The 25488-nt window shown below is 39.8% G+C and overlaps 2 protein-coding genes across 2 annotated transcripts; both read right to left on the reverse strand.

The window, feature by feature from the left end:
* Nucleotides 1-7311: 7311 nt before the first annotated feature.
* Nucleotides 7312-12903, reverse strand: LOC102925979 (olfactory receptor 4D10-like). The gene is made up of 3 exons (XM_076567196.1): nt 12707-12903; nt 12554-12608; nt 7312-11532 (listed from the first exon to the last, which is right to left on the reverse strand). Exon 3 carries the CDS (start codon nt 10408-10410, stop codon nt 9469-9471), a length of 942 nt encoding a protein of 313 aa, XP_076423311.1. The 5' UTR covers nt 10411-11532; nt 12554-12608; nt 12707-12903; the 3' UTR covers nt 7312-9468.
* Nucleotides 12904-18338: 5435 nt separating this feature from the next.
* Nucleotides 18339-25466, reverse strand: LOC102918151 (olfactory receptor 4D11-like). The gene is made up of 2 exons (XM_006996737.2): nt 25261-25466; nt 18339-19958 (listed from the first exon to the last, which is right to left on the reverse strand). Exons 1-2 carry the CDS (start codon nt 25290-25292, stop codon nt 18995-18997), a joined length of 996 nt encoding a protein of 331 aa, XP_006996799.2. The 5' UTR covers nt 25293-25466; the 3' UTR covers nt 18339-18994.
* Nucleotides 25467-25488: the final 22 nt, after the last annotated feature.

Here is a 25488-nt window from a genome sequence, read left to right on the forward strand (position 1 = left end):
TTTTTTCAAGCCTTGGGTTGTTTACCTTGTCTTCCCAAACTCCTAGGATACAATTCAGAAGCTCCTCTTTACAAATATTGCACCTGAAATAGATTGTTGTTCACATTCTAAATATTGCAGTTAATTTGATAATCAAATTACCACATAGAAAATCATTCAATATTTTTTTCCATTGACAGTAACAATACATTAAGTATTGAGAGAAAAAATACATTAAGTAGTGACACTTAGATATTTATAACAGAAAAAATTTTACCAATGTTCATTTTAATGCTTTTGATATCAAACTTCCAACAGTCTAAGTAAACCTTTTTTTCTCCTCAGTTTGCTTTAATGAAAACTTTGTAATTCTCTTTATCAGTTATGCTACTTGAGGATCAAAGATTCTGGCTTTCCTCAGAAAAAGTGGAAGGATCACTTTCAAGTTAACTTTCCCAATCTGTTATCATTATTATTATTATTATTAGTTTTATTCTACATTGTACAGGGAGAGTCTTGGGTACCAACATATGGAGATTCTGGAATTCTTCTGAAAGATCATTGGTTTTTACTAAAGGCAGGGTTTATGTGCTTAGTGACAGGCAGTGCTGAGCCCTCTGTGGTGAGGAACTGGAGCAATAGTTTCACCTCTTTCTTATTCTGTCACTAACTAAAGGAATTATGGGATTCTGATTGTGAACTATAAGCTGTCAACAGTATTAGTTTGAAAAATCAGGGAAGAGGAGGAAACTGTATGTGTGTATGCATGTTTGTGGTGTGTGTGTGTGTGTGTTTGGTGTGTTTGTATGCATGTGTACGTGGGGAGGTAGAGGGAGGAAATTCATGTGAGATGCTACAGGACTAAAAAAAGGATGAAGCTTCCTGGGTCTGAACACAGGTTCCCAATTTTAGCCTCTGTCAAAAGCATAGCAATCAACTAGAAACCCACTCCCCGTCCTCTGTTTCTGCTTTTTCTCTCTGGTTGGCATCATCAGCAGATCCATTGGCAGGTTTTGGGAAAAAGCAGTTTGGGACTCATGATGACCGTGAGGGTTATTAATCTCAGGCCTAAGTTGTCTGGAGAATGGTTCTGCACATTCTTGAAGAGGCAGAATTTACTGAGTGCCAGTAGACGAAGAAGAGATGCAGAGACCACAACACTGCACCAGTTGTGCGTCGGGACTCAGCTTTAGATGTAGTTACATCTAGCTCCAAAGCCGTTCTATTTATTGCAACAATCACTCTTTAAGCACTCAGGAAGTTGGAGCTACTTCTTCATCTCAATTTTAGTGTAAAGATACTAGAAAAACATTTTCTGACTGGCTATTTCATTGAAAAGTCACAAAGTTTCCAGATAAACTTGGATACATCATAGACCACTCCACTTTCTCACACATCTGTAGCACTCCAAGGCTGCAGCCAAAACTTACATTCAAAGAATAGAGCCAGACTCCCCCAAATTAGTTTGGATTGTATTCCTGACACCGAGTTTGTTAGGAATTTCAAAAGTATACACTTAATCCATGTGTCCTTCAGTCTTTTTTTCACACATGTTTTTTGGTCCTTTCAGGACAGTTGGGACTGGACTTATGCTAGTTATATTGCACACAAGTGCAGCCGAGGTCTTATTCTGGAGTAATGTTCAGTCTGATGGAAATACAAATATTAAGTGCATCAACAGCCATGGGGACCAACCAATGATGTCCCAGTGTTATGGAAACACAGCAGGGCTCTATTTGGGGATGTTATAGGAAGCTTTAAACTAACAGTGGAGACAAAAACCGCATCACTGTGTGGGTGAATTCCAGTAACCGAGGCAGAGAAATAATACCCGTAGCTGGTGAAATGAGACAGCCACACAGAGGACACAGGGAAATGCAGCGCAGCAGACTGGTGGGGGAGTATGGAGTGAAAGGAGACTTTTGTTAGTGACATCATTCCTTGCCCCATTATACCATCAATAAGTGTCTCATTATTGAATCCCTCAGTTCTCAGACATTGCCACCTCCATGAATGATTGATCTAAGCATACTGCCTACGGTGTATACATTTAGTGAAAGGAGGGTTGTAGAAGCAGGAGGAGACAGGAACAGAATGGAGACACATTGTTCTCCCTTTCCTCCAATTCAACATATTAATCTTTACATTTTGTGTTACAAGGTCATTTGAAAAAATCTGAAGGACCACATTTATCAGAAAACTTTTTGCGTTGATTTTAACATGTAGCAACCATACACTACACAATCAAAAAGCTTTCAATACTTGCCTAGTGACTTGTCTCAGACGCAGGCTAACCTCTGAATTCTTCTTAACACAAAGTCCCCTTCCAGTACTTGACACCTACCTTTGCTGTTTGTCCATAAGACGACTGTCTTTGGTCTGAAACAGTTAATATCCCTGGAAAATATTTAAAGTTAAATTAGTTAAATGCAAGCAATGACAACATCTCTGTTTCAATATGCATATAATCCTGGCCAGCAACTAAATATCTTTATCTATTTCCTTTACCTTAAAACTTCAGATAAAATGATATTATATTAGGTCCAGTGTACAGCTACTGCTAACATTAGTCTTTGAAAGATGTGTTTCTGAAGGTAAAGCCCTTGGCATGATTGGATATCTCAGTGTCCTTACTTTGTTTCCCTTGACAGCAAACTCAGGGAGTTACATCTTCAGGGCCCTTTCACTGTGTTCCTGTCTTATATTGGAATCCTCAGCCTCAGGCTTAATGTAAGCCTGGCAAAGGGAATATCACTGGACAGGAAAGCAGAAGTAACTGACTGTAGCTTTGATCCTGCAATTTCAATGGGAGTCATTAAAATGTTATCAAAAACGCAGGTACACATATCCACACATATTGACATATGTTGGCTGGTGTCCAAATGCTCTAGAAGCAATTTACAAAATCTGCTTGACTTATATCTTTAACATTTTACTCCGGGCCCCTGTGTAATGTTCTGGTCCCTTAGTCTCAGGCTTATTATGAGAGCTAAGCAGACTTGGGCAAGCAAGTAGAAATCAACTGGCTAGCTCCACCACAATGGTGGAGTTTCAGTGGGATTATTAACTTGTTGTCACCCATGTGTAAACACTCATGTGTAAACAGAGACCAGTATGGAAAAAAGCAATGCTTTTAATTCAGGCTAACAAGACAGAAATTGAATGCCCTTATTCTAAAGCTTAAGCAGTTTTGTTAAAACATGCCAGTTCTTGTGTCTAAAATATTTTGAGGGTCACTCTTTATGTCTTTAGAAGTATGAAATATTGCATATTTGAATGTTGATACTTCTTTTTTTAAAATTTCTTTTTATGTACACTGGTGTTTTGCTTACATGCACATCTGTGTGAGGATATCAGACCCCCTGGAACTAAAGTTACAGATGAGCTACATAAGCTTCCACATGTGTGCTGGGAATTGAACCTGGGTCTTCTGGAAGAGCACCGAGTGCTCTTAACCACTGAGCCATCTCTCCACCCACTAACTACCTACATTTTTTCATAGATAAAGTCACGAAGTTCAAATAACAGAACTGGAACTCAAGCAGTTTCATACCACTTTGTTTCCTCATCAAGCAGAGAATAATATGGCTCTTGAGCCTGGATGTCCTCCCCTTCTGGACACCATTGAGGATACTTAGGAAGGCAAACCTGTCAACTCTTTCCCATCATTATGCCATATAAAACCATCTACTCTGGAGAGAGCTAGGTAAGAGCTAAGTTTGTGAGTGGTAATACAGACAGAACTTTCACATAATAGCACTTTGTATTAATGTACTGCTCCACAGAACTGGATGGTAAGATACCCTGGAACACAGTTGAAATGTGAATCTTTGGTTGTTGTTCTTTCGAAGGCTGTGAAGTATGCTTCCCCTCAGTGATCCAAGGGTAAGTGAATCCGTAGTCCTACTTTTCCTGTCTCTGTTATCATGTGGCAACTTAAAAGAAAAGCAGCAGATACGAAGGGAAAAGGACCAATACAGGGTAGAGATAACTGTGACCTTGCACAAAAGCATATTTTAGATAATTACTATTCTCGCAAAGTATGGAAGCTGTCTATTTACTTGTCTTATTGTTGTGCCAAAATCCCTCACAAAGGCAACTTAAAGAAAGAAGGGTTTGTTTTGGCTTAGACCTGCAAGGCACAGTCCATCCTGGGGAAGTCATGGCAACAAACAGTGTGGAGAAAATTGGGGCCTGGACAGCAGCTCAGCAGACAAGAGCACTGGCTCTTCTTCTAGGACCTGTGTTTGATCCCCAGAACCCACGTGGAGGCTCACAACCGTTTGTGACTTCAGTCTCTGGGGATCCAGTGCCCTCTTCTTGCCTCTGTAGGCACTGCACATTCAGAGGATGCCCAGACATAACAGAGAGGCAAACACTCATATATATTAAATAAACAAATACACAAACAAACAAAAAAAAATAGGATAATTTCTGGGCTAGAGAGATGGTTCAGTGTTTAAGAGCACTTAAAATCTTCTGGAGGATTTGAGTTCACTTCCTAGCACCCACATTAGATGGTTCACAGTCACCAGAAACTCAAGCTCCATGAGGATCTGACGTCTCTGGTCTATGCAGGCACTGCACTTATGGCCACACACAAATACACATAATTCAAAGCAATGAATATAAAATTCAAAGAACCTTTATTTAGAGTATAATGTGTTTTTGCCTTAGGTGAATAAAGATTAACTTTTAATACATATAACTGATAAATGAGAATATTGGTGTTCCATTGTCTTGGATATCTTATCCATTTCTTATGATGATTATAGCTCTTCTGATTTTATATTATCATATTACCTTTTAAAAAATAATTTGTTTATGTTTATTTTATGTGCATTGGTGTTTTGCCTGCATGCATGTCTGTGTGAGGATGCCAGATTTCCTGGAAATGGAGTTACAGGCAATTGTGAACTGCCATGTGGATGCTGGGAATTGAACCCTCGTCATCTAGAAGAGTAGCCTGTGCTCTTAACTGCTGAGCCATTCTCCAGCCTCATCATATTGTCTTTTTAAATTTAAATTTTATTTTACTTTATTTACTTGAGACCGGGTCTGATAATGTAGCCCTGGCTATCATGGAATATGCTATGTAATTAAGCAGGCCTGGAACTCATAGAGATCTGACTGCCTCTCCTTCCAGAGTACTGTGATTAAAGATGTGCATCATTGTGTCTGGCTTTCTTTCTTTTTTTTAAAATTAGGAATAATATTTGACAATTTAATAATATACATGTTGTATTATGATTATGATCATCCATTCCCTCTTATCTCCCTCCCACCCCAGTCAACACCACCATAAAGTCCATTTCTCATGTTTATGTCTTTTTGTTTTGTGATCTACTGAGTTTAACCCGGGTCATTTGCATGATCATGGGTGTCAACTATCTATTAGAGCCTGTGGACTCACCAAGGGTGCACATAAACAAAGACAACGACTTCCTCTCCTTCCACCATCCATAAGAGCTAATAGTTTCCCAGGGAGGGGTAATGTTCCGTGACCCCCATCTCACCCAACCCAGTTTATGATTGGCTGTTGACAGGCCCAATCATGCTCTAGACCAGTGCAAGTAGCAGCACTTGCTGCCACTTATGATTGAAATTGGGTGATACCTAGAAGGCAGCATCTTGCAGCCTTTCTTCCCATCATTGGCTTTTGCCTTCTTTCTGCTCCCTCCCTCTTTTGTCATACTCCCTTACCTTAAAGGGTGGGATAAATGACCCATTTAGGGCTGAGACCTCAACTTCCACTTATTCTCAGCACCTTGAGAAGTTGTGTCTCTCTGCATTCACTGCTATTCACTGTAAAGAGACGCTTCTCTGATCATGGTTAGAGTAGCATTTGTCTGTGGATAGAAACATAAATATCTAGAAGGGAGTTCAACAACATGTCAAATTAGCAAAACTACCCCTTAACAAATTAACAAAAACACCCTGCAAAAGAAAACAAATAAACAAACAAATCTCCCCATGGAACCTGCTGTGTGTCACGGTGTCATACAGTCTACCCTTTTGTCCAGGTAGCTTTACTTGCAAATGGTCATTGCAATGAGCCATTGGCCTGGTTCAAGACCTCTGGCTTCTGCTACACTATTCATAGTGGACCCTCTCTGGGACTCCTCTCAGGTATCCTGTCGTTGCTCTGGGTCATAGAGATCCTACAGCTTTGCTTTTGCAGGACTGGCCCCTTCATGAGCTCCAGCAGTTCTTAGATGGGGTAGATGCTGGGGTGGGCCAGCTTAAGGTCCTGGGGTGGTGGCTGAGTTGGGCAGCCTGTTTGTTTTCCTGTGCCTGTTCCACCATGGCCAGCTCTCCCGCTTTGGCCATGCATAGGTTGTTTTGCTTTGTGGTATCTCATGAGTGTCTATGACTCTCTTCATTTCTCATACTTATCTCTCTGTTTCTCAGATTGTACAATTCATGTTTTCTCTCAAAATATTGATTGATTTATTATAGTGGCATACAGCAAGTACTAAGTAATTGTTAACTGAAGCAAAGCTCAGAAAGCCCGATCACCAGCTACGTCTCTAGGATGATTTCACAGAGGCCTTCACCTCTGTTTTAGGACCTTGCTTCATTGAACTTTCGAATTTTATACTCATATCTATTTGATTCTTTAGAGTCAGCATTATTCCACCTTGAAATCATGCCCATCTCCTCAATGAGCTTCAGCCACTTTCTCAAGCTTGTACAATGGAGAAGAGGTGATGTTACATCTTTGTCTGGGTGATCCTGTGGCATTCTCCCTGACCAGCTCTGGGCCAGTTAAAAAGCTGCCTGAATATCTTTCATCAAATAAACCAAGGCAATAAAGTACGATCACTGTGGCTCCAGCATGGTTGGGCTTCTCAGGGATTAAATGTGGGTATGCCTGTCAAATTTCAATAAACTTACTTTCAAGTTTCTTGATTTTTCTTCTGCCTGCTTAACTGTGCAATTGAATCCTCACAGGGAACATCTCATTTCAGTCTTTGGATTCCGTTTTGATATGTTTTGTATTTGTATAATTCATCAGTTGTGAAAAGTTCTCAGCTATTATCTCCTAAAACAATATTTCTTCAATTGTTTTCCTCAGAAACTCTCATTATGCTTAGCATTTATGGTATTCATTCAGTTTCTTCTCCATGCTTATGAATCACCTTTCTGTGTATTCTTCTCGCTCTGTCTATGTGTGACCCCCTCCCAGTCTTCATTCATTATTCTTTTCATTTCTGGATGTTTTGTTTTCTTTTTTATTGTGTCTACCTTTGCTTTCAGTGATATATTGGTTCATATTTGCCCTAGTTAGTTTTCTGTTGCTGTGATAAAAACACTCCGACCAAAAGCAATGTGGAGTAAAGGGTTTATTTGGTGTCCATGTCTCAATCACAGTCCACTGGGAGGAAAGTCAGGGCAGGAACTCAAGGTAGGAACCTGGAGACAAGAACTGAAGTAGAGACCACGGAGGGTTGCTGGTTACTGGCTTGTTCTTCATGGTTTGATCAGTTTGTCTTTTTAAGCAACTCTGGACCATCTGCTCAGTTGTGCAAGGCCACAGTGGGCTGGGTCCTCCCCCATCAATCATTAAGAATATGCTCCACAAGCCTGCATGGGACCGAACTAGGTCCTCTGCATGTGGGACACAGTTGTGTAGCTTGGTTGTTTGAGGGGCCCCTGGCAATGGGATCAGGATCTATTCTGGGTGCATGAGCTGGCTTTTTGGAGCCCATTCCCTGTGGTGGACATCTTGCTCAGCCTTGATGCAGGGGGAGGAGCTTGGTCCAGCCTCAACTGAATGTATCAGGCTTTGTTGACTCCCCATGGGAGGCCTTATCTTTTTGGAGGAGTGGATGGGGTGTGGATGGAGTGGTGGGCAGGAGAGGGGGATGAAGGTGGGAGGAGAGATGGGAGGGGGAACTCTGGATGGTATGTAAAATGGAAAAATAATAAAAAAAAGAATATGCTCCACAGACTTACCTACAGGCCAGTCTTATGCAAGCACTTTCTCAATCAAGGTTCCCTCTTTCCAGATGACCCTAGCTTGTGTCAATCTGATACAAAGTAACTGAAACTGTATTTTACAAAAAAGTCCTTTAATTTTTTCTCTAAACATTTGTTTACACTATTTAATTCATTACTCTAGTGCTTAAAGTTTTTGGTAATAAAATTTATTCTGCCCTGAATAATTGGAGCAGTATTTGATATTAGTTAATGTGAATCCATGTTCAGTTTTTATATATACTCTTTTATCTGATGGGAGTACTCTCAGCATCTTCCTGTGGAGATAATAACATGTTTGCTTTTCAGCTGCTCCCCATGGGCAAACAATGCAATGTCAATAGATGCAATGTACATATTTCTAAATATAAGAGATACTAATTTCCAAAGCCTGCTTCTGATAAGTTAAATAAGGGAATGTGATCTTGTATTATTAGCAGTTATGATAATCACTATCATTAGCTATTAGATACATTTCACTGAATTCTTCACCCCAGTCTTCCCAGATATAATGATACAGAAGGAAGGAGGAAATGCATTTTGCTCTTCGGTACATGATTATATATACTAAGTTGAGGCATCCAGGGCTTTCTGTAGGTACTAACAATACAGGCTGATTGGAACTTGGAATGTTTCTACAAACACTACTTGATTGCATTGTAGTTATACTGTTGTGTGCATGGATTCTAACAATGTTCTTTTGAGTCTAATTGTTGATTTAGACACATGAAACCTGGGCCACAAATGTGAAGTCACAGCACTTTCTGATGCAGCCATTTCTATTTCCTTTGCCTTCCATGAGTACGTGCCTGTTCAAGAAATCAAGTCAAGCTGGACAGTGGTGGCACACGCCTTTAGTCCTAGCACTTGGGAGGCAGAGGCAGGTGGATCCCTGAATTCTTGAGTTTGAGGCCAGCCTAGTCTACAGAGAGAGTTCCCGGTCAACCAGCGCTACACAGAGAAACCCTGTCTCAAAGAAGAACAAAACAAAACAAAACAAAACAAAACAAAACAAAACAAAACAAAACAAAACAAAACAAAACAAGAACAACAAAAAGAAAGAAATCAAGTCAAGTCAATTTTAAACATGAAAATCTAGCTGGGTATAGTGGTTCACAACTCTAATTCCAGCATTTAGGAGATTGAGGCAGGAAGGTTTCTGGGTATTTGAAGCTAGCTGGCCTACATAATGAGTTCTAGAGCAGACAGGACTGCAGAATGAAACTTGTCTCAGAAAACACAACAAAAATCAAAGCAAAACCCAAAATATGGTACAGTGTCCATGTCTCTGTTTTTCCATATTTCACAGATTCCATTGAGATATGCTTGGTGATTCTCTGAGACAATATGTAACACACTGAAAAATATGTGGGAGAATTAGAACTATAAATTTAAGGTCTTTTGGGCTGTTTTAGGCCCCTGTGAGAAGAGAAATGATAAACAAGTATAAAGAATCAATCTTAGTTCATATACAAATGTTTCCAAAAGTGACTACAGGGAGGAGAGGAGCTATTGCTCTTCTCCATCAGAAGGTCCAAGTCTTTTCCTGAGTCTCCTCATGGCTGACTTCATCTCCTGGTTCCTCAGAGTGTAGATTAAGGGGTTGAGCAGAGGGGAGATGACTGTGAACGTGACAGAGATGGCTTTATCTGTGGGGAGGGCAGTGAATGGTCGGGCATAGACATAGATGCAGGGCACAAAGTGCAGGGTGACCACGGTGATGTGGGAGGTGCAGGTGGAGATGGCTTTCTTCCTGCCCTCTCCTGTGTGTGACCTGAGCATCATCAGGATGACTGTGTATGATACCACCAACATCAGAAACCACAGAGTAGCAACCAGGCCGTTATTAGAAATCATCAGCAGCTCCAGTACAAAGACGTCTGTGCAGGCAAGTTTGATGACCTGGGGGACATCACAGTAGAAAGTGTCAAGAACATTAGGTCCACAAAACGGAAGTGTCAGCAAGAGAGAAATCTGCACGATGGAGTGGACAAAGCCTCCCATCCAGGAGGCCACTATTAAGCCAATGCAACGGCTCCTGCTCATGATGGTCACATAGTGCAGGGGTTTAGAGATGGCCACATATCGATCTAGAGCCATCACTGACAGGGAAAACACATCCACTCCTCCAATAAGGTGGAAGAAGAACATCTGAGTGAGGCAGCCATTGAAAGAGATGGTCTTTCTGTCTGAGAGAAGGTCCACCAGAACCTTGGGGGCAGTGATGGAGGAAAAGCAGATGTCGGCAATAGACAAATTCCTGAGCAAGAAATACATGGGGGTGTGAAGGCGAGACTCACAGGTCACGGTGACCATGATGAGAAGGTTCCCCAGCAGAGTTGTCACATACACCAGGAGAAGGAAAAGAAACAGCACCACGCCCACTTCTTGACTCTGGGTCAGGCCAAGGAAGATAAGTTCTTTGACTCTGGTGTAGTTTTCCATCTCCATTAAATCACTGCCTCTCTGAGATGCTTTGTTTTAAGCCTTAGGTTGTTTATCTTGTTTTCCTAAGCTCCTAGGAAGAAATTGAGTTCTTCTGTTTTGCCATAGTGCTTAAAAGTGGTCGAGTGGTCCACATTTTAAATATTGTAATCAATTTGGTGATCAAATCACATTACTACTTGCAAAATGAGTCATTAATTATTTCCCTACAGAGCAACATTAGGAAAGAAAATATAATAGGTAGTGACACTTAAGCATCATATTTTAAAAAGGAAACATCACTGAGGTACAGTTTAGTACTTTATCAGTTATTTCTGCTTTAACAAATTCTATTCAAATGAAAATGGAGGAGGAGTGGATATGTAGAAGGGAGGCGGGGGAGGGAACAGGAGGAGAGGAGAGAGGGGAAACTGTGGTTGGTATGTAAAATAAATGAAAAAATTCAATTAAAAATCACTACCCAATACTGAGATATTTATCTACCATTTTGAACACAGGAAACTATTCCATATAAGCGGATTAAGCACAAGAACACAATTAAAAATGAAAAAATTCTATTTAAGTCTCTTGGTCAATTATCTTTCTTTGGTGGTCACAGGTTGACTTCTTAAGGACATGAAATAGAAGTACAATCATCAGTTCTTGTGTTTAACTGTCCCCACTTGGTTAACATTATTATTAATTTTCTACATTGTCCAGATCACATTTGGACAAAGGACATGTGGAAGTTTTGGATACCTGAAACACAATTTTTGCCCCCTAAAAGGAGATACTTACAGAGGTTGGGGGAAGTACAGACACTGTGTTAGGACAGCGTAGCACTGAATTTACTCCTTCATATTCTGCCGCTGGTTAGCTGAATGATGGGGGTTCTGCATTATCAGCTGTGAACTACATGGACAATATTGATCTGAGCAATCAAGGAGAAGGAGGAAGCTGGGTCAAGGGGAGACTCACATAAAAGGTGAGAGGACTGAAGAAGGATATAGCTTCCTGTGTCTTACGGTGGGTTCCCAATTTCAGCCTCTGCCAAAGGAAAGACACCAACTAGAGATCTGCTTCCCTCTCCTGTTGTGATGCCCATTCTCCTCTCCTGTCTGCATCACCATCATATCCATTTGTAGATTCCTGAGAAAGAGCAGTTGTATAGTTAGGGTTTCTTGACAGTTTACTCATCTCAAAGGCTGAGGTACCTTTTGAATGGCTCTCTTGTGTATTCCTATGAAAAAGGGGATTTTATTTATTTTTAGTCATTGAAGAAAGAAAGATGATTTCCCCAAACTCAATACATTGCTACATTGTGAAACTGAAATTCAGTATGATTTTGTTCATTTCCATTTGATATCTTATAACAGTAATGGAACAAGAATTCATCAGGATTGTGTTATTTCTTCAGCTCAATTTTAGAGTAAAGGTAGTAGAAAAAGTCTCAAATGAGTTATCTGTTTAAACAGTTGTAAAGTTTCCAGGTAAATCTGAAGTCAGCACAAAACTAGCCTAGTGTACTAAACATTCACAAGAGTTCCTATAAGACTGTGCAGCAGGGACCATGTTCAGAAAATGGGAGCCAGACTACCTCAAGTTAGACTCAACTGCATTCCTCTCACTGAGTTGATTAGGAATTTCAGAGGTACACATTTAGTCCTTCAGTCCTTTCTCACACATTTGGTGGTGCTTACAGCACTGTTGGGGTTGGACTTAGAGTCACAACACATTGCAGTGAAGGTTTACTCTAGAGAAATGCTTTGTTTGGTGGAAATACAAATATTTAAGTCTATCCACAGCCGTGGTAACCACGGCAGTGCTCTCTCTGGGGTTGGTATGGAAAGGGTTCCTATAGAAGACAAAGACGGTCACAGTCTGAAAGAATAGCAGAGGTGGAAAAATAACACCAGTCAGTGGTGAAATGACAAAAAAGCAGTGTAGTCTGTGAGGCTACATAGTTTTACATGTTGCCTTATGGTGGCATTTGACAACATCTGACTGAAGAATCTCATTTGACAGAAACTTCTTACACTGGTTTTAATGTGTAGCAGCCACATAGTAAGCAACTGAAAGACTCTTAATGAATTCCAGATGACTTACATATAGTGTGCCACAATTCTACATCCTTTTAAACACACCCGTATTTCCAATACTTGACACCCACCATTGTTGTGCTTGTCAGGGAGATGATCATCCTTGGTCTGAAGTATCTGATATCCCTGGAAAATATTCAAAGTCAACTTTGTTAAACATAATCAATGACAACATCTGAATTTTAGCACGCACAACCTTAGTGCTAGATAGCCAATGTCTTTACCTGTTATCTTTGATCCTAAAACTTCAAGTGAACATCATATACTATTTGGTGCAGAATGCAACATTATTTCTTGAAAAGAGATGCGCTATTGAAGATGATTTCAGTGTCTTTGCTCCATTTTCAGGAGAGAGATGGCAAACTCAAGGATTTTCCTATTTAAGGTTCTTGGACTTGGACAGTGTTCCTGTCTTATGCTCTCCAATGCCTTAACCTCAGGCTTAATGTAAGAATGACAAAGGGAATGTCATTGGACAGGGAAGTAGCAGTAACTGATTTGATGATGTGGTTTCAATGGGATTCATTAAAATGTTATCAAAGCTTGCATGTGTGCACACACACATTGACACATTTTGGCTGGTGTATAAATTCCTTAGAGGCCATAGAAGAGACTATTTGATTTGTATATTCAACATTTTGCACTGGGAACCTGTGTTGTGTCCTGCCTGATCCCTTAGTCTCTGGCCTATTATGAGAGCTAGGTAGAGGGTAACTGTTGGGCATGGATGTGGAATTAAAGTAGCTAGTTTCACTGGTGGTGATGAAATTTCAGTGATAATTATTATATTGTTGCTAACAGATACACTGATGTGTAAGGAAACAGCAACCTACTATAGAAAAAACCCACTACATAGTCCATGTCCAGTTTATCTAATGACAGGAGAGCAAACAAATGCCCTTATTCTCAGCTTATTCTGCTATGTTAAAGCATGCTAAACCATATATTAAAAATATTTCTGGAGTCTTTTTTCACGTTTTCAAAAGCATGAAAAAAGTACATTTGAATATGTATCACTGTACCACAGAAACAAGCTGTGAAGAAGTTAGAAAGACTGGACCTCTAGAGGTCTCATGACCCTTCTTATCAAGCAGGAAACAGTAAAGGCTCCTGGACCTGTTTGTTGCTATTTCCAGGGCCATGAACTCTGTCCCATCACAGTGATCCAGGGTTAATCAAACCCTTAGTTGACTTTTTCCTTTCTTTCCCAGACATCATCTCGTGTATTTAATGAACACAGCTAATACGAAGAAAGGAGTAGGCTCAGCACAGGGAGAAGGGACAAGGGCATCCCTTGTATCCCTTGTCCACGAGACAAGTGGATTTACAAATTAAGCACAATAATACAGTAAGAGGAGCCTTTGGGCCATGCAATACACCTTGCTGAAGAAGAATTTGAGTAGACATGTCAATATATTTTGTTACATAAGAATGGAATTTGAAGATAAAAATAAAATTGGAACAAGAATAAATAAATGAATACAAAGCAGAAACTGCCATTCAACCACGAAAGGAGTTAGCAATGTTATAAGAACTCTGGAGTCTCTAGCCTATATTCAGCATGCAGAAAGGGTAAAACCTAGTTTTCATTCAATAATGTCATTACTGAAGTCTGGGAGTATAAGTCAGTTGGTAAAATACATCTCCAACATATATGATGCCCTGGGTTCAATTTCAAGTACTGCATAAACTGAGCATGGTGGTTCACACCTGTAATACTAGCACTCTAGGTAGAAGCAGAAGGATCAGGAGATTAAGGTCATCCTCCACAGCACTGCGAGATGGAGACCAACCTGAGCTACAGGACTCCTACTCAGCTCAGTATATCATTAATTCCTGCTTTCACATACCTCCAGGCACTAAGAATGAGATAGTGAGACAAATACATATCCCTTTGACATTCTAGTGGGAAGATAAAGGTATTTTAAAATAAATTAAATTAGCTGGGTTTGATGGCACACAACTTTAATCCCAGCACTTGGGAGGCAGAGGCAGGAGGAGCTCTGTGAATTTGAGCCCAGTCTGTTTGACATAGTGAGTTCCAGGCCAGACAGGACTACATAGAGAGATTCTGTCTCAAAAAGTTAAAAAATTAAATTATGGAATTATTTTAGATGATTAAACCATAAGCAAAACAAATCAGAGTTGAAAATACAAAGTAACTTAGTGATGTATTCTTCCTTTAAAAAAACTTTCTTTTTATATATTGTGTCTTTCACATCATGCATCTCTATCCCATTCATTCCTGTCACTTTGTATCTGCCCTTTGCCCTTGCAGTACACCCCCAATAAAATTCAAGAGAAAAAAGAAAAAAAAAAAAGGAAAAAAAAATCTCATCATGGAAGCCTCGAACCAGACCAATGACTCTTTGCAATGAACACTTGTGTTGGAGCCATGCAGCCTAGTCTCAGATCAGCATATGACTACCTGTCCAATGGGTTTCCTCGGGGCAAGGCACCTGTGGACATGGACTCTCACTTGGCAAGGACCAGTAGTCCATGGGACAGTGTAGGAATTTGCAAAATTTATGTAGTTTGCAGGCTCTTTTCTTTCTCATTATATTGGTGATTCTTTGGGCAATTTTTAGTTTCACTTTGTCAGTCACACATGCAACAGCTGTAATTTCTCCTGGAAATTCTGTTCTTTCTAGAATATTTTCCCCTAAGATTCAGCAGGGGCTAATGTTTTTCAAATTTCTTACCTAGAATTACTAACTACAACTCCTAATTCTGGGAACTTTTCTGACTCAATAGAGACAATAAGGTATACACAAGAAAACAACACTTGGAACATTACACATATCTCACAGTTCTGGAAAGGAGACTAAGGCATGCATACATAGAATAGTGAAAAAGCCTCAGGAATATACAGAGTGCCAACTGTTGAGAGTAAGTTTCCTAGACACCAAACATAAAATCAATGATAGGGTCTAGTATGATCCAATGGAAAAAAATGTAAATGATAGATCCATCTTTACCACACACAGGAGCTTATATTGGTGAAAGAATTATGATATAGTGATATAGGCAAAGAGTGCTTTACTGAAGTCTGCCTTTTACAGAGAGGTTGAGACATGGGAACCTTTTGTAGACAAGGGAACTGCATAACAGCATATCTTGCAGACATGAAAGAATTGTTTGGGGTTGAATATTGTTGTCCTTAAAGCATTGTACCCATGTTTATTACTTTTTAACTTTGTAACTGCAAGTTGCTGACAGCTGACTTAAGTGCTGTGAGAGCAGGATGTGTGTGGCTGGATATTTAAGACTAAAAAAATGCTGAACTCTATGTCTAGAATAAGGCTATGTAGGGGGTGGGAACATGTATTTGGGGAAGCATAAAAAGGAACAATGGGGCCTTTCATAATAATTACAATGTATCTTTAAAGTATTATGTATTTCTTAAAGTAAAAAATAGGAGCCAATGATAAAACTGTTCATGAAGCCTGGTAGAAAAAACTCTGTTCAAGTATAAAGACACTTGAGCTGTTCTGGGCACTTGAGTGCAATCTACTTGGTGGTCAGAATTTTTCCTTGTGCCGAGGCCCCTTCTCCATCTCAGGTTCTGAGCCTGAGCTGAGGCTGGGCCCCGGCATACTTGCATACTTTTGATTTCTTTTCAAAGTATTTTTTAAAAAATTATGAATGTGTGCACATAAGTGAGTGCAGGTGCCTGTGGAATCTGGAAGACAGCGTCATACCCATGTGGAGCTCAAGTGATAGGACTCTGTGAGCTATCTAATGTTGGTGCTGAGACCAGAGCTCAGGTCCTCTGCAAGAGTAGTGCCACCCTTCACTGTGCCATCTTGTTAGCCCCAATGATGTATTATCTTTAAAAGGGTAGTGAGAGAGTGATGAGCTTTACAAACATTTATTTATTTAACTACATGTTGTGTGCATGTTCGTGTATGCAGGTAAATGTGACGCTAGAGGCCTCGGATCCCCTTTGGATCCCCATGGGATCTAGGAAACGTACTCAGGTCTCTGCAAATACAATATGTACTCTTTAGTACTCAGCCATCTCTCCAGCTGTGAGAATGAGGAGTTTTTGGAAGAAGGTGGCCACTCTGACAAAAGTGGAATTAATATAGTGAGATTTCGGGGAGGTAGCACAAAACACATTAGCTCATTAGTACAACAGTTTTCATTGAATACATGCAAAGACAATAGAGAATATGCACAATGGAGATTAATATACAATTATTTGTTTTTATTGTCAACTTTAGGAATCAAGCTGAGGGCTTTATACATGCTGGATAAATGCTCTATGGCTGAGCAACACTCCTGTCCTGAAATGTATTTTGTGATTCTCATTTAATTCTATTTCAGAATAAGAAATACAGCTATTACAGAAGATGGGGAAGGAGCCTAGATGGTAGAGTGACTGTCTAGTGAGCATCAGGCTCCAGATTTGGGTTCTTTAGAGATTAAATGCAGTTGTGTTTTGCAAGTTCATATTGTGCAATTTCAGTGACCATGTTTTCAAAAATTTTAATTCTTTCTTCTGCACGCTTAATCGTGCAATTGACTCCTCATGGGGAATTTTTCATTTTAGTTCAGTTTTTGTATTCTGTTTTGATGTATTTTGAATCTGAGCATCTGTATAACTCATCAATTATGGAAATATATCAACTATGATCTCATGAAATGGCGTTTCTGCATTCCTATTATTTTTTCAGGAACTCCTATCATACTTAGCACTTATCACATTCATTCACTTTCTTCTCTGTGTCCATGAATCACATTATAGTATATTGATTGTTCTGTCTCTGTCCATGTGTGATCCCTTTTTAGTTTTCAGTTCATTATAATTTTCACTTCTAAAAGTTTTGTTTCATTCTTACCATAACTCTACTTTCTGCTTCCAGTATTATTTTTACTCAGATTTAAAAAAGCTATGCATAGCTTTCACATTTATGTTATCTTTTTTTTAATCTTATTTCTCTGACACATAATTTCTTGCTAGTAAACCTTGTCCTCACCTGACCTAACTTTGTGGTATGATTTCATCTGAGATAGCATGAATTCACACATACTCTTTGTATATACTTTTATCCATCTTGGGACTACTCTCACATCTTCCTATGGAAATATTGGTATGTTTTGGTTTTAGCTGCTCCCACAAGGAAACAATGCAACATGCAGTATGTGTACAGTATTATCTTCTAGCTCTCAAAAATTATAATTTCCAAAGCTTATCTAATTTTGAGAAATTAATATGGGTTGTGTATTATTATCAGTTATGATCACCTCTAGTACTAATAATTAGATACATTTCAGTGGATCCTTTACTTCAGTCTTCCTGGATACAAGAAGGAGGAATAAGGAAATGACTTTTGCTCTTCTGTATATTACCTGCAGTTCAGTTTTCAGGGTTCTCTGTACTCAATACATAGGCTGTTTGGAAGTTGGGATGAATACATTTCTTCAAACACTACTTAACTGTGTTGTAATTATACTATAGTGTGCATGGGTCTAACAAAATTTTTGAGTCTAACCTTTGACACCCATGATCCATGCACCTGAGAGGTTGAGACAGAACAGTTACTCTGAGTTTGTGGGTAGCTTGGGCCTCAGTGCGTTCCAGGCCACCCTGGGCTACAAATGATACCATGTGTCAAAAAGTCAACACCAACCCTCAAAATAGGAAAAGGTTAAGACTGACTTGGGTTTGGAATCAATTTTTACAAGTCTTTGATTCTTCCATCTCACAAATTCAAGTGAGATTTACTGTAAGTAAATGGGTTGGGTTCTAATTAGACATCGGAACCATAAAGGACAATTATACCTGTTAATTGACAACTTTATTGTATTTTAATATGCCATGGTAAAGGAAGCCACAAAGCAACATACATAAGAAAAACAAAAATATTTATTTATTGTGTTAGATATGTTTTTATTTTTTCAAACACTCAAATCAATTATGTATAAGGTGGATATTAAATGTAAAATAAGCAATTCCAGACTCTTGCCATTTATGTATTTATATATCAAGGTTTTACAAAGGCAGACTGCAAGTCAAGTTCACAGTCAATTTTCAGAGTCATAGGGAATGAATGACAGCAGGAAATATTTAAAAACCATTTAAAACAACTGTGTATTGACTTAAAAAGGAAGGCCAAAATTACCAACAGTGTTTAACTCATAGCAGAACCCCCAAAGTCATAGAATAATTGCCAATAAATGGAGATATATGTGCTAGAGACCTGTAATTTTGAGACAAATGACCCTGTTAACCCCTATATGTCTCAAATCAAACCCTTGATTGGCAACCTTTGATAGGTGACCCGGCATTTCTATTATAGTTCATGTTTATCCCTTGTTTTCTGTCAGTCTCCCTTCATGGGTTATATTCTTCTTGCTTGACTTACTACTAAAGTCCATGCTTACAAATGATTTTATGAGTCAGATCTTTCATAAACATGCCATATTACTATACTTGATTGTGTATAGTGAAGTCCCAATGTAAAAAAAAAAGGGATTCAATTATATTTCCACAATCAGTTATGGAACTATTCTACCTCAGAAAGTATGAGTCTTTTCCTGAGTCTCTTCATGGCTGACTTCATCTCCTGGTTCCTCAGGGTGTAGATCATTGGGTTCAGGACAGGGACAATGCTATTTAGGGTGACTGAAACAGCTCTGTCCATGGGGAGGGCAGTGAAGGGCCGGGCATAGACATAGATGCAGGGCACAAAGTGCAGGGTGACCACGGTGATGTGAGAGGTGCAGGTGGAGATGGCTTTTCTCTTTCCCTCCCCTGTGTGTGACCTCAGCATTGTCAAGATGACTGTGTAGGATACAAGAAGAAGAACAAACCATAGTGTAGTGATCAGGCCATTGTTTGATATCATTAGGAGTTCAAGATCAAAGGTGTCAGTGCAGGCGAGTTTGAGAACCTGTGGGACATCACAGTAGAAACCATCAACAACATTGGGTCCACAGAAAGGGAGTGGGAGCAATAGGTAAATCTGCACAATGGAGTGAACAAAGCCACCCACCCAGGAGGCCGCGATGAGGGCTGTGCACCGCCCCTTACTCATGATGGTCACATAGTGCAGGGGCTTGAAGATGGCCATATAACGATCAAACGCCATCACAGAGAGGGAGAAAATGTCTGCACCACCAAGCAGGTGGAAGAAAAAGATCTGAGTAAAGCAGCCATTGAAGGAGATGGTCTTTCTTCTTGAGAGAAGGTCTACTAGGACCTTTGGAATAGTGATGGAGGAGAAACAGATGTCTAAGACGGAGAGGTTACGAAGCAGGAAGTACATAGGAGTATGGAGGCGGGACTCCCAGGTCACAGTGACCATGATGGTGACATTTGCTAACACAGTTGTTATATAAACCATAGATAAAAAGAAAAACAAGAGTAAACTCAGTTCTTGAGATTGGGTAAGGCCACAAAAAATAAATTCAGTCACCTTGGTGTGATTTCTCAGTGCCATCGAATGACATTTCTTCCTCTGTGTACACCTTTAAAGGAAATTCTGGAATTACTGAAACAATAGAGTAAGGTTTGCATCCTAAAGAGATAGAATGTGCACAGGTATGTACTTAGTCACTGTAGCATGTTCATCAGGAACTTGCTCTGGAACTTGGGAAAAACACTTGAGCTTTCTTGCCTCAGTTCTATCATTAGTACAAGTTGTAGTTTAGACTAGACAATTTGTTTTCATATTATACTTGGTGGGTGCTTGTGGATTGTGTTAAAACTTGCCTCTAGGAACTGAGAACGAGAGCCTTATGTAAGGGCACACGAAACAGGTTCTGGGCTCCAGCCCTATAAATCTAAATATTCCCATTTTACTACATTTTGTTTCTATAGTTTAAAAGATACCAAGGACTTGGTGAGATGGCTCAGCACATAAAGGCACATTCTGCCAAATCTGAAGACCTGAGTTTGTTTCTCAGAACCTACGTGGTGGAAGGAGAGAACAAACTTCTACAAGTTGTCCTCTGACCTCCATACCCTGGCAGTGGCACTCATGTGTGTGCGCTATCTATTTATCCATCCACCCATCTATTCATCCACCCATCTATTCATCCATCCATCCATCCATCCATCCATCCATCCATCCATCCATCCATCCATCCATCCATCCATCCATCCACCCACCCACCCACCCACCCACCGATCTATCTATCTATCTATCTATCTATCTATCTATCTATCTATCTATCTATCTATCTATCTATCTATCTATCTATCTAATCTTAAAGCCACTGGAATAAATTGCCACTCTCCAATAGCATAATAAGGATCCACATGGAGAGATATTATTGTTTTAGAAACTCCCCATATTGCTGCAGGTCTCAGGAATATATCATAAGAACTCAGCTGGTTATGGCAAAGTCACTACCTGGAGGAATCAGGGAATTCCTCCAGAGGAAGCCAAATCCCAAGGAGTTTTTGGTGTTACTTGGCTTGTTATATATCAGCTGTATTCTGTTATGAAAATCATGTGTGCCTTCATAGTTTTTCCAATTGACTTTCCCCTAAGAAGGACTAACAGTGTGGACTGATCACTCTCTGGACATATACATTCCAGGTATTTGGAGAACTGCCTTAGGAAAGGCTTTCTCTGGAATCAGATATCTCCCTTGGCTACTTTCAAGGACTAGCAGTAATAACAGTCCACATGCAAGTCTCCTGATTTAAGATAAATTCCACAAGGAGACACCGCCTAGGTCAGGTGGACGTTAGTAATAGCTTTACACAATTCAGCTCGGACCCTCCTTTTGTTATAGCCTTACCAACTTTATGGACCGCTAACTCCTTACCTAACCACTTCTAGGAATATTTAGATAACCTTCTGCACTGACAGCTATGCTTTGCCAGAACTCCAGTTCAAGCCTCCCTGTAATTATCATTAGCAGCATCCGGTCAGGTCCATTCCCAGATGGAGGAAAGTACTTTATCAGAGATACCTCTGTACTCTCTAAGAACAGACTTAAGCATCCAGGCTACCTGTTTGAGAAGGCCTGGTGGATGTGCCAATTAAGCCTTACTTCCTCCTTTCCCAAATCTTACCTTCAGTGCCAGATCTCCCTTTAACTATCACCAGAGGCATCTAGCTGTACACAGGTTGCCTAGTGACTGAGCACACTTTCCCCCACCCTGCAGAAAAAATGGCAGATAGCTTGGACAGATAGGAGCCACAGGAAAAACGAAGGCAGTTTTATTTTCTCCCATTGAACTAGCAACTTATAGATTCTTAACACTTTCTACCAATCACGTTTAAGATTATAGTTGAGCACATAAGAGCCCTCTTCTTAGATATTACCTGAATTTAGCCTTTAGTTAATTCATTTCCCCATTGGTCACTTCCCTTTGGGGTTGCAAATGATAATTAATGGTTATTGCCTCCCTATGTGATTCTTATCACCCCTCCGTTTGACCCTGGAAGCCTGGTTTTGCACTGCTAAGGGAATACTGCTTGTAAGTGTATATATACTGGAACTTCCAGGGCACTGGAGGAGGGAGAAGAGAAAAAAGAATGGAAGAACTAGATGGGTAAGAACTTGAGAGGAACAAACTGAGATGGAAAAGAAGTAGATTGAAGGGCTAGAAGAGAGTACTAGAGGAATGAGATGGAAGATGAGGAAGAGCCAGATGGGGAAGAACAAGATGAGGTAGAACGAGATGAGGAGAGAGGAGATGGGAGAGGAGATGATATGGGGAGGAGATGATATGGGGAGGAACAAGATGGATGAGAACCTAGAAGGGGCAGAACTAGATGAAGGAATTAAGATAGAACCTAGAGGGGATTGCAGACAAGTGTAGAGAGAAATCAGGCTAAAGATGATCTAAATATGAGAGCAGAATATAAGTTTGTAACTGATACAGAATAATAAAGTATATGGACTAAGGAGTTTCGTGCACATAGATTCATTTCTTCTCATTAAAGATTAATTATCAGCTGGTTGTAGATTCTTCCCGGACCCTGGGAGGGGACTATCGAGGGGCTGGACTCCCATAGTCCTCGATACCATATGTTTAAATACAATGTTTCTTTGCATCATCTGAGGCTCAAGGGGTAGATATTATTATCTCACTTTAGTGATACCAAATTGAGCAAGTAAAAGAAAATAAAGTCTTCAAGGTCATAAAGAAAGCCAATGGCAGGGTAGAAATAAGACAAATTTCTCCTGGCACCTCATTCTCCTGTCAATTTCAAGACACACAAATCTAAAAATAATTTATGTAAGGACCTCCTTACTCACTTTTCCCAAGCACTTCCCAGGGTGAATTTCATCACCCTTTCTCTTCTCCCCATCACAATGGAATTGTGAATTCTTTCACAATGGAAACGGAGTTCTTTCACTTCTTACGTGCTTTGTCACACAAATGATACCCTTTACATTTTAAATTTCATTTATGGAGTCTCACATTTTTTTTTTGGGTAAATGATGGGGTTTAAACAACAACAATAAAAAGATGACAAAGAATGGCAGTAGAGATGGATTTATTAGTGAAGAAAGTAGCTATGGTCTAGACATGTGTATATGAAAAAGGATGGAAATGCCAATTTAGCCAGGCCCTAAGCAGATAGGGCGGTGAGCAAGGCAGATGTACACCCTGTTCCCTGCCACTCCAGGGTCAAAGGAAGCTTGATTGCTGTCGAGTTGCTTGGGTCACACATTAACCAAGCCCCACTTCCATGTTCAGAGTATGAGCGACCCCTGTAATGTATCCTAAATTACACATGCCCTGCTCCCCTTTCTTGTCATATAGCACAGGTCATATACTAAGTAGACCTGATCCCTCATTTGCAGGACCTCCCCATCCTGCAGAAACCTTTACGGTCAGGGTTTGGAGAGATGTCTCAGAGATTAAGAGCATTTGCTGCTCTTGCAGAGGATCCAAGTTCAGTACCTAGTACCCATGCCAGACAGCTCACAACTGCCTGCAACCTTAGCTCCAGGAGATCTGATGTCCTTTTCTGCACCCTGCACTTATGTGACTAGACTGCCTCAACATATATATATTTAACAAAAAGTAAAATCATAAAAAAGAAACCTTTAAGATCAGACACCTTCCTTTGTCTGGCAGAACTGAAGCTCCTACTCAGATCACACTCGGATGCAGTGTGAGTAGATCTGTTTGAAGAACAATTCTCCCTGTTTCTCAACCCCTGCTCCTTCTCCTCCCCAAACCTAACATTACCAGGATGATGTAGACCATTGGTATGGTGGATCCTTCTTTGCCCTTCCAATGAAGAAATATCAAATAATGTCTGTTCATCTTGGGATTTATAATTTCTGGCTTCCACAGGTGGACATAATGACAGCTACCACTTTTCCCTTGGTATCATGTCCATCCTCTTATTATGAAGTTGTGGATGGGGAGAAAAGAGTAGATTCAACTGAGGGGAATTTTACTTCGTTGTATTTTTTTCCAGGTCAGTCAGGACTGAGCAATCTTTTTAGCTTAAAGATCAATTGTAGAAAGATACTATTTCTTATAGACTTAAGTGACAGGCAGAAAGTCACCTAACAAGTGAGTTGTGAAGTCAGTCTTTGGCTTTCAATACCTTAACAATGTGTGAGGAAGCTTACGATGGTAACAAAAGGACAAACATTTACTCAGAGGAGAGAGCTATATTTAGGTTTAGCACCTGAATTTGACTGAATTACCTGGCACCTTCATACAGATATATAGTTTAATGTCAGCAAGGAAGCAGGTTTGAGCAAGCTTTGGAAAGCAATGAGTTTGAAAAATAATGTAGATAAATACCTTCAGTCTACTTGTCTTATCTCTCCAATCATAGGTCCTCAAGCAATAACTTGAGGCAATAACTCTATCAATGAGCTGCAGCTCCAGACCCTAAGAAACTATTTTGCTCATCTTTCTGCCTTGGCCTCAAAGATGCAAGATAGGGATATCTTCCTCTGATGCAGATTACAAAGTAGTTCTTTAATCTTGAGAAAACCATATTATACATGGCTTCTTGGTTGTATTAACTACAGGACAAAGTCCAAGGCTTAAGAACAGGACATCACTGGCTTGGAATTCTGTCTCTTCCTCCTTCTTGTTTATACCTGGAATGAATCCTTAATGTTTCTCCAGTTTTCTTTGTAAACTTGGAAAGCATAACCTTTACGCATGAAGCTATGTAAAGAACAAATATGGTAAAGTTTGTAAAGTCCCTAGCATACAATCGGTTCTCAATTAACTTGGCTCTTTCCTTTCTTCTGAAAGCATCATCTTCTTTGCCTACCACGGAAGGATTGCATACAAAAACATTTACAAAATGTAAAATGCCTCACTATAAAACCTCTTTGAGCCAACTTGTTCTTTTTGTTCGAACAAACTTGTGGGAACTGATCAAGTGAAAAAAACTTGGGTGTTGAATCTGTGTGCTTGGGAATATTGCTGTTTATGGTCTAAGTCAAGGAGACCGAGTCAGCCATTGGAAAAGTATGCATATAAATTTCTGCCTCTAAAATGAATAAGGTTTTAAAAGAGAATTTAGGGTTTTAAAAGGAGGAATTATTTTGTAGAGAAAGGTTTCATGATCCTCAAGGATTATCCTAAGGCCTAAACTGGAACAAAGCCTGTTCTTTCTTTGCAATTAAATTTTTTTCTAGTAAAATCTTCCTTTTCTTTTGCTGTGCTGAGTTCATGTCCATTTTTCCTTTTCCTGAAGGCATTCCTGACTTCCTAATACTTAACACTATGTTTCTATTTACAACTGTCAAACCTTCAACTATTTCTTCAGCATCTCCTGCACAGCCTATAGTAATCCATATTCCAACAGCTCAGTGTCCTTACCTAAATTCTTCAATGTCCAACCATGAACGCATATCATGAAGGCTTGGGTTGCTAGGCCTCAGTGCAGATGATGGAGGCAAACATTGTGTTTGTAGGTGAAGGCCTTATGAAGATTAGCTGTTTCCTGCTTCAGTGTCATCTCTTTAGCCTTCACATTGGAAGGGCAGATCTTGGGAGTCACATTGTTGTGACTTTCTTCTTATCCCAAACTGTCCTTACCTTCAGCAC

This window comes from Peromyscus maniculatus, chromosome 1 (genome assembly GCF_049852395.1).
Source record: "Peromyscus maniculatus bairdii isolate BWxNUB_F1_BW_parent chromosome 1, HU_Pman_BW_mat_3.1, whole genome shotgun sequence".
Taxonomy (NCBI): Eukaryota; Metazoa; Chordata; class Mammalia; order Rodentia; family Cricetidae; genus Peromyscus; species Peromyscus maniculatus.

Bases quoted from the DNA above. Each gene is read 5' to 3' on its own strand.
- LOC102925979 (XM_076567196.1), bottom strand. From the start codon at position 10,410: ATGGAGATGGAAAACTACACCAGAGTCAAAGAACTTATCTTCCTTGGC.
- LOC102918151 (XM_006996737.2), bottom strand. From the start codon at position 25,292: ATGCGTTCATGGTTGGACATTGAAGAATTTAG. The intron at 19,959-25,260 runs GTAAGGACACTG...TTTCCTTTAAAG, and splicing joins TTGGACATTGAAGAATTTAG to GTGTACACAGAGGAAGAAAT.